Here is a 12,756-nt window from a genome sequence, read left to right on the forward strand (position 1 = left end):
AAGAATCTAACAAGTTGAACAACAGTAGACATGCAGATCTAATATTTTTGACTGTTGCACAAGCTCTTGTACTGGGCATGATACAGTTGTGCAGACAGTTAATAATATCAACATCCACCTGTGCTTGTATATAACAATCCATAGGAAATACATGAAGCTGAGACCTTTGGAAATGTAAATCTCAAATCCATCATTGGTTGCACATCTTGAAATATGCTTTCCTAGTACTCATCTCAGATTCTGTTAACTTTTATGTGGGGGGGGGGGGGAACTCAAGCTGCTGACAAGAGAAATCAAGTAAACAATAGTAGAGAGGCCCGTGTGAAATGAAAAATTGATCACAAGTCAAAAGCTCAGAGGTCAGACTTTGTGATCAACTTCTTGTTTGTGAGTGGAAGAGAGTGGAGAGCTAAAAATGGGATTTTGAAAGGAAGTACACTTGGTTCGTCATCTGAACAGTTGTCAGATCCACTCTACTGCAGGAGTCAATGAACAATCACCTCAAATGATGCAAGTGACTCTGAACTTGAGATTGTTGTCGCTATTTAAAGTTGACTATTGGTGTAAGTTCTAGACTTTCTGTCATGGGGGTTTATAAGAATTTGGAATCAAAGGGAGAAATTAACTTGTCAAAGCAAGTAACAGCTGATTTTAACAATTTTCACACAGTCCTTGAATATCAAATTGACATTGATTAAGCTGAGGGGAATTGGCACCAAATAAATTTTAGCAAAACAAAAGGATCTGCTGCTTTATGCCTTTAGAGTCATGCATGTTGTACAGGCTACATTTGATGTGCTATTCCACTCAACGTGGACAAATAGCTGTTTCCTATTCATCAGTCAGTGATAAATCACAATATAGCAACCAGAGGTAGGACTGAAATTACTGAAGGTTATGATGGATGTCTGAAGCTGATGGCTTAGCAGTACCGATAACAAAACAAAAAAGATGAGGGTAAACAATACAGTCAACAAATTTTTGGTCAATTCAGTTTTCTTGTTGTATTGATATGAGGAACCAACATGTGCAGAGTAGACTGTTTAAATTGTCCAAGGATATAAAACGTCAGACATTTTCAAACATATTCTCCGTGACCCAGTACCTAAATTTTTCATTTCTCCTCGGGCTTTGCCGACTTTGAAGGACATGTTGTTGTATGTACAAAGACAGGTGCATTGTACCATGTGACGAACGATATTCTGTGCTGCGAGACAGCTGTGGATAAAGTGCTATTAAGTGACAAACTTTTCACTGCACTCTTTCTAACTTGTATTTTCAACTGGGCGATGTCTTGATTCTCTACTGGTTAATATTAAAAATAAAATACCCTGATTTTGTTGCTGTATACTCAGCTTCATTTCTGCTATATCGTAGCCAGATATTTGCTCCTGATTTTGTTACTTCAGAAGACTCTTACTTAGTTTGGTTTCATGCTCTCTTAAAGCAGGATCTGAATATTATGTTTTTGATATATTGAAGAACAGTTCAGGTCAGATTTGAAAGAATGCTACAATGGTTAGGTTAGTTTAGTCAAAGGAACTAAGAAGCTTAATGTTATCCACACAAGAACAGTTTGCTTTGCCATGTCTCTGTACTACAAATCTTGCTGTCATTTTTCTTATTAACACAAAAATGGACAGAAGGAAGGGAGTGCCCTGATCAGGGTGCTGTGAATCTGCTATAAGGTATAGATTGGGTAAGTGGGCAAAAGACTAACAGATGGAGTTTAATGTAACAAAGTATAATACGAGGTCATCCACTTAAGTAAGAAGTATCAAAAAGCAGATTATAATCTAAATGGAGAGAGATCAATTGAGTTCAGGACAGGAGGATCTAGATGCTCTAATGCATGAATCACAAAAGGCTAGCAGGCAGGTTTATCATTCTTGGCCCTTATTGCAGAGATTGGGGTTTAAAAATAAGGTGTTAGTAAGGCTTATCCTGAAATGTGTGCAATTTTGTTCCCCTTACAAAAGAAAATAATTTAGTAACATTAGAAGCGGTTGAAAGAAAATTCGCCAGGATAAATCCTTGGATGAGAGGATCCCCAAGAGTTTGGGTTTGTATTTCATTAAGTTCAGAAGAAGGATAACCTTATTCAAGCATACAAGATCATTTGACAAGGAAGATGTTGGAAAATTTTCACTAGTGGGACCTAACTATAAATAAGAGGCCAGTTATTTAAAACTGAGGTATATAGAAATTCTTCTCACGGAAAGTGAACCTCTGGAATTTTCTGCCTTGGCTGAAGGTGGGGGATGAATCAATAAAAATATTTAAATAAGACAAATGTTTGATTAGTACTCGGGTATGGAGAAGTGTATGAAAGATATGTTGAGCCCAGTTTAAATTGTATCATTAAATGCTGGGGCAGGCCTGAGGAGCTTGATAGTGTGCTCTATTTTCATGTGTTGTTCTTCAGATGGCAGTTTGTAAATAACATGGTGATCTGTATATTGTAAAGAGTTAATTACAGGTGTCTCCCTTCCCTGATATTCCAGTGGGTAAAATGGTGAGCATGAGCTTTAGCATGGCCACAGTTTATCCTTGCAGCCACAAGAGGCTGCAGATGTTGGAGTATGGAGCAACCTACAATCTGTAAAAATAACTTGGTGGGTTGAGCAGCTTCTGTGGGGAAGAGGGAAGGAATTCTAAATATTTGTTGCAGTCCTGCATCAACACTGAGTGGAGAAGCAGATGACCGGTGTCAAGTGGTGATGCGGGGAGTGGGGGGGGGGGTGGAAATGGGTTGCTGATGGGAGAATATTGTTAAGGTTGGTCAGCAGGTGATTTTCGGTGGAGTAAGGACAGGGTAATAAAGATGATAAGTAGGTGGAGCAAGTAGCGGAGAGGCAGACTGGACTTGGGACACTTCCCAGTTGGGGGAGTATTCCAAGACTTACCCCTCATCACATATACCTGCTTGTCATCAGTCACCCTACCGTCTCATTTCATCCTTTCTTTCGTTCTTTTGCTGAACATCTTCCCTCTCTGCGCTCACAACTAATGCAGGGTTTCACCCCAATAGATGCTGCTCAACCTGTTGAATTATTACAGCCAGTTGTTTTTTCTATCACTTTACTGGTGTTGAATCAGATTGCAGCAGGTCCTGATTTAAAGAAGTCATCATATCATTGTACATCAGTGCATGAACTGCAGCAGATCAGGGATGCTGATCACCTCTCCTGTGAAGTTAAGGTTGAACAGTAAACTTGAATTTTTCTCTTCTCTTCCAGTACACTAAATGCTGCATCTGAAGTGACTATTTAAGTAAGTCCCTAAGACTTGAGATTGATTGCTACACTTTCGGGTTTTAAGCCTTTTGTTTTGGAAGATGGGTATGAGGCCCACAAAATTTTATAGATCTGTTGAGCGCCTACAGGAGTGAGAGCCAGCCCTTCTTCCAACCTGCAGTCAAAAGTGCAAACTCCATTAATATCCTGAACTTTCTGCAAAGGGTAGTACAGACGAATATTCTTTATCCAACGTATTTGCTATCATCTGGAAAACTGAATATTCACTGTTAACCATCAAGATTTATTTGATAAATTAGTGATACTGGCATAGAGCCATGCTCACTCGGCGGACAAGCTGGTAAATTGCATATATAAGTATTGTTTGTTTTCCATCACTCAAGGGCATTACAAAAACCAATCCTGAAAGATTCCTTAGTTTTGATACTAATGTAGCATTCACTCTGCAAAAGTGGAAGGTTAATATAGCGGATGCTTTGTTCTAATCCACAAAATTGGCAGTAAACTCATCAAATGCAAGTATAAGGTGGAGTTGCTCTTGTTGGGACTTCAGCTGATCCCATCTGTGTTGTGTTTTTACTTGGCATTTGGTAGTAGAAATGCACAAATTCTTTGTATCTCAATGCATGTGATTCTGAGCTCTTTTGTCAAAACAATAACAGTCAATATTGCTGCAAAGCAAGCATGACATGGAGCTTCTGTTTGTAAGTAATTTTAATTCTCTGATCCTGGGTCCTTGGACTTCAGTTTCTTGCAGTTTAGAGTGGGGCTCAAGATCAGCTTCAATAGTGCCTCATTTTTTTGAGGTACATGGCAGCTTTGCAATCTCAACATAGTCTAAATTTTCAATTAATTCAGCTATTTCCATTTATGCTTGCTAGACCCAATATTACTTAACCATTTTGCACGCTTTCCCAAATGTCACTAGCTCCTTGTACTTCACAATTGGCACTTTCTTTTTGCTGTTTCTACCCTGTTTGCTTCTCTTTCCTCTTACCCCTCACACAACTTCATCACTTCTGCCACTTTGAACTCATTTAAACTAATCAAAACTCAAATTTCTTCAACAGGAAATGTCAGCACTTTCTCCTCTATCACTGTCTACTGAAGCTTTCTAACCCTAAATGCAGTTTCCAATCTTACTGCATCATGGCTGTCAGTCTGAAAATTTGTGTGTGTGTGTGTGTGTAACCTTGAAGTTTATAAGCAAGCAATATGATGAACAAAGACAAGAACTTAATTGGTCTATTTGCAGATTTTAAAAGATCAGAAATGGTGGGGAGGTGTGAAGCATTGTATATGCTACACAATTTAGAGAAATAATTGAACACATCGTTAATAAGTTTGATGGGGCAGGGCAGATATTGAGAGGTAGAGTCCAAGGTTGTCCAGAACCAGTTGTCATAGTTGCAACATAAGACATTTAGAACTCAGTGAGGAGAAATTTCTTTATGGAATAGTGAGCTCGTGGAATTTGGCACAACAGAAGGTGGAAGAGACAAAGTTTAATGTGTTTTAAGAGAAATTTCTAAATGTACCATGAAGGGATACGGGGAGAAAGTGTGAATATGGTATTGCAATAGTGGCTGATATCAAATGGGGGAACAGCCTTGAAGCATGTTTCTCCTTTCAATATTTCTACATGGATTTTAATGTCTTGACTGAATATCAATAGTTTCACATTGGGAAGTGGTGCATTAAAGCTCATGTTTTAGTACTTTTAATTCTGAAACTGCCGATTTGTGGTAATAAATTAAGCTTCAAATGAAGTAAATTTGGTTATTTTTTATTTATAAAACTTAAGAATATATAGTGCATTTCATATTTGTGCTAAGATTCAATGAGGCCTTGAATTTGAGCTACATAAAATCATTGTTACACTATATCTGGTTCTATGTGAGCAGTACTCAGTAAGATTATACAAACTGCCTTTGTATTTCTGAGGTATTACAAGAAAGCCTTGGAATAAAACCCTGAAAGGTCTGAAGGTAGGTAAATCACTGGACCGGATGGAATACACTCCAGGGTTTTGAAGGAGGTAGATGACAAGATCGCAGAGGCATTAGTAATGATTTTTCAAGAATCAATAGATGTAATTACTCCAGTATGGTTCTGGAGGACTGGAAAATTGCAAATGTCTCTCCACTCTTCAAGAAGGGATGGGGGATGAAGGAAGAAGAAAGGAAATTGCAAGCCAGTTAGCCTGACCTCAGTGGTTGGGAAGATGTTGGAGTTGACTGTTAAGAACAAGGTTTGGGGGTACTTGGAAGCACATGATAAAATAGGCCACAGCCAGCATAGTTTTCTGAAGGGAAAATCTTGCCTCGCATCTTTTGGAAGTCTTTGAGGAAATAACAAGCATGATAGACAAAGGTAAATGGATACATGTTGTGTAGTTGGATTTTCAAAAGGCCTTTGAGTTGTGGCACATGAGGCTGCCGAACAAGCTGAGAGCCCATGGTATTACAGGGAAGGTACTAGCATTGATTGGCAGAAAGCAAAGAGTGGGAATAAAGGGGCCCTTTTCTGATTGGCTGCTGGTGACTAGTGTTTTATACAAGTCAGTGTTGGGACAACTTCTTTTTACTTTGTCAATGATTTGGATGATGGAATTGATGGCTTTGTGGCCAAGTGTGCAGACTGTACAAAAATAGGTTGAGGGGCAGGTGGTGTTGAGGAAGCAAGAAGGATGCAGAACGACTGATATATTAGGAGAATGGGCAAAGAAGTGGTAGATGGGAAAGTGTTGGGAAGTGTATGGTAATGTATTTTGTTAGAAGGAATAGACTATTTGCTAAACAGGGAGAAACTTCAAAAATCAGATTCCCTCAAGGTTAACTTGCAGATTGAGTCAATAGGGTGGAAGGCAATCGCAATGTTTGCATTTCTTTTTAAAAGGACTAGAATATAAAAACAAGGATGTAATGCTGAGGCTTAATAAGGCTTTGGTGAGGCCTCATTTGGAGTATTGTGAGCAGTTTTGGGTCCCTTATCCAAGAAAGGAAGTGCTGACATTGGAGAGAGTTCGAAGAAGGTTCAAGAAAATAATACAGATAATGAAAGGCTTATTATATGAGGAACTTTTGATGGCTCTGGGCCTGTACTCACTGGAATTTAGAAGAATGGGGGAGGGTCTCTTTTAAACCTCAAAATATTGAAAGACCTAGATAGAGTGGATGTGGAGAAGATGTTTTCTTTTGTGGGGGAATGTAGAACCAGAGAGCATGGCCTCAGAATAGGGATGATGAGAAGAAATTTCTTTAGCCAGAGCTGAATCTATGGAATTCGTTGCCATAGGTGGCTGTGGAGGCCAGATCATTGGGTGTATTTAAGATGGAGATTGATAGGTTCTTGATTAGTTAGCCCAGGGAGAAGTCAGGAGAATGAGTTTGAGTGGGGAAACAGGTCAGCCATGATCAACTGGTGGAGTAGACTCGGTGGGCCAAATGGCCTAATTCTGTTCTAATGTCCCATGGTACATTTGGACTGGGGGTGGGGGGGGAGGAGTCTGGAGTGCCTGGACGAAGCACACGCAGTCACAGGGAGAACATAAACTCCATATTGGACTTGAGTCGCTGGTACAGTAAAGTATTATGCTAACCACCATGCTACTGTACCACCCTAAATTATACTATAATTAGATATCTGCAAGTCAAAGGTATTTGAGACTTAAGAAGAAAAGTCTAGGTCAGCAATATCTATTGTTTTCTCACAAATGCAGGCTGCAATATGAGGTGGTTCCTTTCTTCAATTGCCAAGTTCATAAGTACAGGGAAGAAGTATTCATATATGAATAATTTGACAACTGGTAAACTTATTCCTGTTTTTACCCGACTGAAATATTCAGATTCAGTTTATTGTCATTTAGAAACCACAAATGCAATGCAGTTAAAAAATGAGACAACGTTCCCCCAGAATGATATCACAAAAGCATATGACAAAACAGACTACACCAGAAAATCCACGTAACGCTTGGCAATCCCCAATCCAGAGTCCGGAGAGGCTGCTGTGTATTAATATCGCGCTACCGTCTAGCGTGTTCCCCGGAAAGGAGCTCCAAAGCCACCAGACAAAAACAAGACCAAAAACTAAAGCTACAAGACCTGCACAGAACCACATAATTACAACAGTGCAAACAATAGCATAATTGATTAAAAAAAACAGACTGTGGGCACAGTAAAAATAGTCCAAGATGTTAAAGGACTGTAAGTTCAAAAGAAATCACCACAAATATTTAACTTTTCAAAGAATATAATTTTGCTAAGAGTGCAAAATATTAAGTAGAATCTGCAGCTTAACCACCTGCTTTGAAATCACCGGGATATCAGATTGTGCCAGGTATAGATTGAAATATGACCCAAGATGTGATTACTCCATTTGTAAATGCTGATCAGCAAGATGAGTTGCCCCCTGGACAAGATGTGAAGAGTGGCAAAGTAATCTGACAGTGTGTAAATCTGTCACTAATTCTGGAATTCAAATGTTGGACTGATTTGGATTAACTTCGTCCCTGCAGATTTGTCAGCAAAACCAGTAGAGCAGCTGCTTTACAGTTCCAGCAAACTGGGTTTAGTCCCAGTTTTCAGTGTTACATGTATGGAGATTTCACATCTTCCTTGTCTCTATGCGTGCTCTGTTTTCTTCCACTTCCCAAAGGTGTGGGGTGGTAGATTATTTGAAGAAGACATTCAATCTGGGGAGTTTTTATATTTATGTCAGAAACATATAATGAGATTAATCTATGATTCATGCAAATAGGTATTTGACAGCCAATAATATCTTGATGGATTGAAGGGTCCCTTTCCCATTTTATATATAGCACTGACTATCTATATCTTGAAATGGACTGTTTACTATGATCTAAGTATAAAAAAGCTTCAGAAATGTGTGACTAATGCTTCATCAGATTTTGAGAATGTAACTTTAAATTATTGAGATTTTGAAGCAGATACAGATCAGCAAACTTCCCTCTTCAAGTTGAGTTTTTCTGTTGGATTTTGATATTCATTTATGGGTCTGGTAAAACTCCCCAAGGTGCCATTGTGCACCAAGAACTGTTGATTTCTAACAATTGTTTTTTTAACCCTTTCTCAGCTATATGTGCACAGTTAAAGAGCATAAGTAGCCACCTTAGCAAACATTAAATAGTTCACTTTGGATTAAATTTAGCTTGAAGGCTTAACTGTCTAGTGTTTTTCATTTTATTAGACTGACTGACTTATAATTTTTAAAAGAAGTTTACTTATGCCTTGTTTGAGATAATGCATTTCTCCTGCTCTTTCGGCAACTTCACAACAATGAATTCTCCTGTGGACAGAATATTGTTTCATGATCTCCAATTTTCCATTTGTTAATGTCACAGATACTGTGGCACTGTAAACAATTGGGTTATGTTTATTTTTTCCTTTTACTGTAATATTAAACTGGTGCATTAACTTGCTGAAAATTTGAGACTATTACTTCACTGTCATTTGAGTATTTTGTTAGTACTTCAGTGGTAATGAAAGTAAGATGAGCAAAATTCCAGATTTTCTTTTAATATTCAACTCATTATTTTGATGTACATTGTATAAGAATTTCAGTAGATCAGTGGTTTAGTTTACAATACAAGGATTACTTCACTCATGGAATCTGTGCTGGCTGTTTCAATGTATGTATTTTTAAATCTAACTAAAGCAGGCTGCTTCACGTAGTCTTATCCACACCTTTTAAAAGATTAATTAATTCAGCCTCAACCAGATAACATCTTGCAGAGAAACTCAGTTAAATACAATTTATCTAAATGCTTTTAAATCTTTCTCCAAATACTCTCTTACATTTCCCTATCATTCTTTAATAATCCATTTTGAACTTGTACCTTGTTAGAATGACATCTGGAGATATTATCCTTATTATCTTAACCATAGAATTAATACAGCATGGAAATAGGCCCATTGTGCCCATGCTGACCATCAGGCACCCCGTATTCCCTTAAAGTCTTATCGGGCACCAATCTGAAGGATAGCTTCTATCCCATGATTACAAGACTATTGAACAATTCTTAGTACGTTAACGGTGGATTCCTATCCTCACAATCTACCTTGTCATGGCTTTAATCTTATTGTTTTCCCTATACTATCTCAATGCATGGCATCTATATGTATTTTCATTGTAGCTCTGTACCTGTGACAAATATAAACCAGTAACTCATACATACATCCCATCCCGCTAGTCTTGAGGGTGTGGGTGAAAATGGGAGTGCCTAGAGGAATCTGGGAGAATGTGTGAATTCCACACTTGACATTGTTGAAACTGAAGCAGTAGCCTTTCTGCCTCTGCTAGTCAGCTATCTGCAGGTCTGTTTGGTCAACTGTCAACCTTAATGTGAATATTCAGCCTCAAGTTCTTGGGTCTATTTTGATGTTTTTTATTTTGTTTAAACTGCTGAGTTTCATGATTTTTTAAAATATTTGTCTCCTAAAATTTCTTCAGAACTGCAAATGGTCTTCCAAATGCAAGTCCAAGGTTTTGCAAGACTTCAGTGTATCAGGACCTCTTCAGTATTCTGCATTTGGGCTCATATTTACCTTTCATGGTTTTAGATGCATGTCTAGCCTTCTAATGTATGGTGTAGTTACAGTGCTCCTCCTCAACAGTATGTCATAAATGTTATCAGTAAGATTAATTTCTTTTCCAGTGTAACCTTCCAACAGTTGTATTGTCGGTATTCCGAGGCAATTAACTAACTTTAGTTGCTATTTCAAACAAATAATTCTTTTGTCTTGCAGGGCCTGATGCTATTGATCCCAGCATGGAAGTTTCAGAACCTGCTGGTAAGAAATGTTTGGCTGGATTTTAGCCTTAAAAATGTTACGATTTGGCATAATTAACCAAGACTTAAATGGCAAATGTATCCTTATAATTTTTATCTATTGTATATTTCAAAAATTGAGCTTTCTCCATTTTCATTTCTGTTCTTGATTTGGATAAATGTTATAAATACCGTAGATGCTAACTCAAGTAACAGAATTTTTGTATTTCTAAGTTGAATGACTGCCATGACCTGACCATTTTGAATTTTGTAGCATTATTAGAAAATGGAGATACAGAGGCAGGACCTGAAGAATCATGGGAACAGAAAGCAGAACCAAGTGAAGCAGAACCAGGAGGTGGTCCTGCTGGTGACGGAGGTCCACCTTTGGCTACTTCAGTGGAAATGGAAGAGGAGGAGGAGGTACCTTCACCAAAGGTTGCAGTGGTAGAGCCAGGTGCTCCAAGGAAGGAGCATGTGAATGTTGTATTTATAGGTCATGTAGGTAAGTTCATAAATAAAATACTATGATCTTATAATACCTAATTTAAAAATTGATTTGGTAAACTAGTCTTCTCATATAAAATAGTTGATAAGGTTGTTAAGGCATATCATATGTTGGCTTTCATTAATTGGGCGTCTGAGTTCAAGAGGTGTGAGGTATTGTTGCAACTCTATAAAACCCTGGTTAGACCAAACTTGAAATATTGTGAGTGTTCTGGTTGCGTATTTATAGAAAAGTTGTTGAAGCTTTAGAGAGGGTGCAGAGGAGATTTATCCAGGATGCTGCCTGGGCTAAAGAGCATGTCTATGAGGATAGGTTCAGCGAGCTAGGGCTTTTCCTCTTGGAATGAAGGAGGGTGAGACATGTACAAAATGATAAGAGGCATAGATCAAGTGGATAGCCAGAGAATTTTTTTCCCAGGATGGAAGTGGGTAACTGAGGGGTATAATTTTAAGGTGATTTGAAGAAAGTAGAGGAATAATGTCAGAGAATTTTTTTTTTTTTTTACACAGGGTGGCCAGACCGTGGAACACCCTGCCAGAGGTGATGGTAGAGGCAGACAGTTAGGAACATTTTAAGGAACTCTTAGAAGGGCATATGGATGATAGAAAAATGGAGGGCTATATAGGAGGAAAGGGTTAGATAGATCTGAGAGTGGGTTTTATAAAGTTGGCACATGGGCTGGAAGGCCTGTACTATGGTGTACTGTTCTATGCTCTATGTAAAATGCTGTATTGACATTCAGTCATTGTTGCAGCCAGAAATTCATTGTTTATATATCAACAGATCCTTTGTTAATGGAAAATTCTACTCTTGCCAATACACACAATATGAAATTTGTTCAGCCTTTTCTGCAATAACTGTTTTTATTTTTCCACAGATGCTGGAAAATCCACTATTGGTGGGCAAATAATGTAAGTTACTGTTCGTGTTCTGGAAAGTATAGACGAGGAGTAAGAAAACCTCTAATTGAACTTCTCCATTGATTGTCTTGTTACCAAATAGAATACAATATTAGGCTATTATTTCTTGTAACTTCTCTATGAAAGGGACACTTTCACTCTGGCAATGCCCATTTTTCTTCAGTGGAATTTAGACTTGTACATAGATTAGTATTGAAAACTTTTGCTTTAACTGTAGTTTGTAAAATGCAAAATTTTCTACTTGCTAAAGACGATTAGAGAGAGCCATCAAATTCTCGTGTCCTGTGGAGAATTCTACTATCAACTGGCACTGCTTGAAAGCAAAAAATTAGCTGATTACTTATCCCATAGGACATTTGCTGTTTTTATGTCTGTATAAGAATTGTTAGTTTGCATCGAGAGGTTATCTTGATGTAAATAACATAGCTTAAAATCTTGAAGCTTTGTATTTCTTACAGTCAATTCTATCATGGATACTAAGAAATTGTAACTAATTTTGAGTCTTATAAAAGTCATTTCAGACTTGGAATAAAATAACATTTGAATTACACTCAAACCAGATGAAGCTTAAGTCTTTCAACTTTTTAAACTGCTTGAGAGTTGTCCCTTCATCTGAAAGAAAATTGGTGTCTCTGATCAATCAATTTGTCAGTCTTGGACACAGCTAGGGTGCCTAAGACTTTTGCACAGTACCGTATTTGTCAACATGAAGTGGAGAACGAGTTTGTAAATCTGGGATGTGGGGCAGGTGGTAGAGAAGGAGTGCCAGGGTTTTGGGGGGGGGGGGGCAAACACACCCAGCCCTGATACAGCAGACAAGGTAATTTGTTTCCAAACAGTTGCATTATTGATCATTACAGAATGTTTCTCTGGCGCTTCCCACTCTCAGTCCACAATAGAGATCCATATTAGAATCCGGTTTATCATGAATTTTGTGGGGGTTTTTGTGGCAGCAGTACAGTGCATTACGTGTAACTACTACAGTACTATGCAAAAGTCTTGGGCAGCCTAGCTATATATATGTGCCTAAGACTTCTGCATAGTGGTACTGGCAACTTTTCTCTTGGATAAACTTACTCAAATAGAAATGCCAGTCGTCAATTTTATAATTGAAAATGTGTTTAGGATGTCACTATTTTCTGGAATATTGGTGTTTACAATACCTGAATTTATGCAGGAATATGAAAAAGCCAAGCAAAGAATAATTATGCCTATCTTTTGTCATTTGACTTTAGCTGCTTTTTATTGTGATTAACAATATACAAATTGATGTAGAAAATG

General features: G+C 38.0%; 1 protein-coding gene across 1 annotated transcript in view; it reads left to right on the forward strand.

The window, feature by feature from the left end:
* LOC140735428 (eukaryotic peptide chain release factor GTP-binding subunit ERF3A) overlaps positions 1-12,756 on the forward strand; it is a 53,166-nt gene that overhangs the window by 24,441 nt on the left and 15,969 nt on the right. The window contains exons 2-4 of the mRNA XM_073060494.1: positions 10,025-10,069; positions 10,322-10,552; positions 11,433-11,466. Of these exons, the coding sequence (XP_072916595.1) occupies positions 10,025-10,069; positions 10,322-10,552; positions 11,433-11,466 (310 nt within the window). The remainder of the gene's footprint in view (positions 1-10,024; positions 10,070-10,321; positions 10,553-11,432; positions 11,467-12,756) is intronic.

This window comes from Hemitrygon akajei, chromosome 11 (genome assembly GCF_048418815.1).
Source record: "Hemitrygon akajei chromosome 11, sHemAka1.3, whole genome shotgun sequence".
Classification (NCBI taxonomy): domain Eukaryota; kingdom Metazoa; phylum Chordata; class Chondrichthyes; order Myliobatiformes; family Dasyatidae; genus Hemitrygon; species Hemitrygon akajei.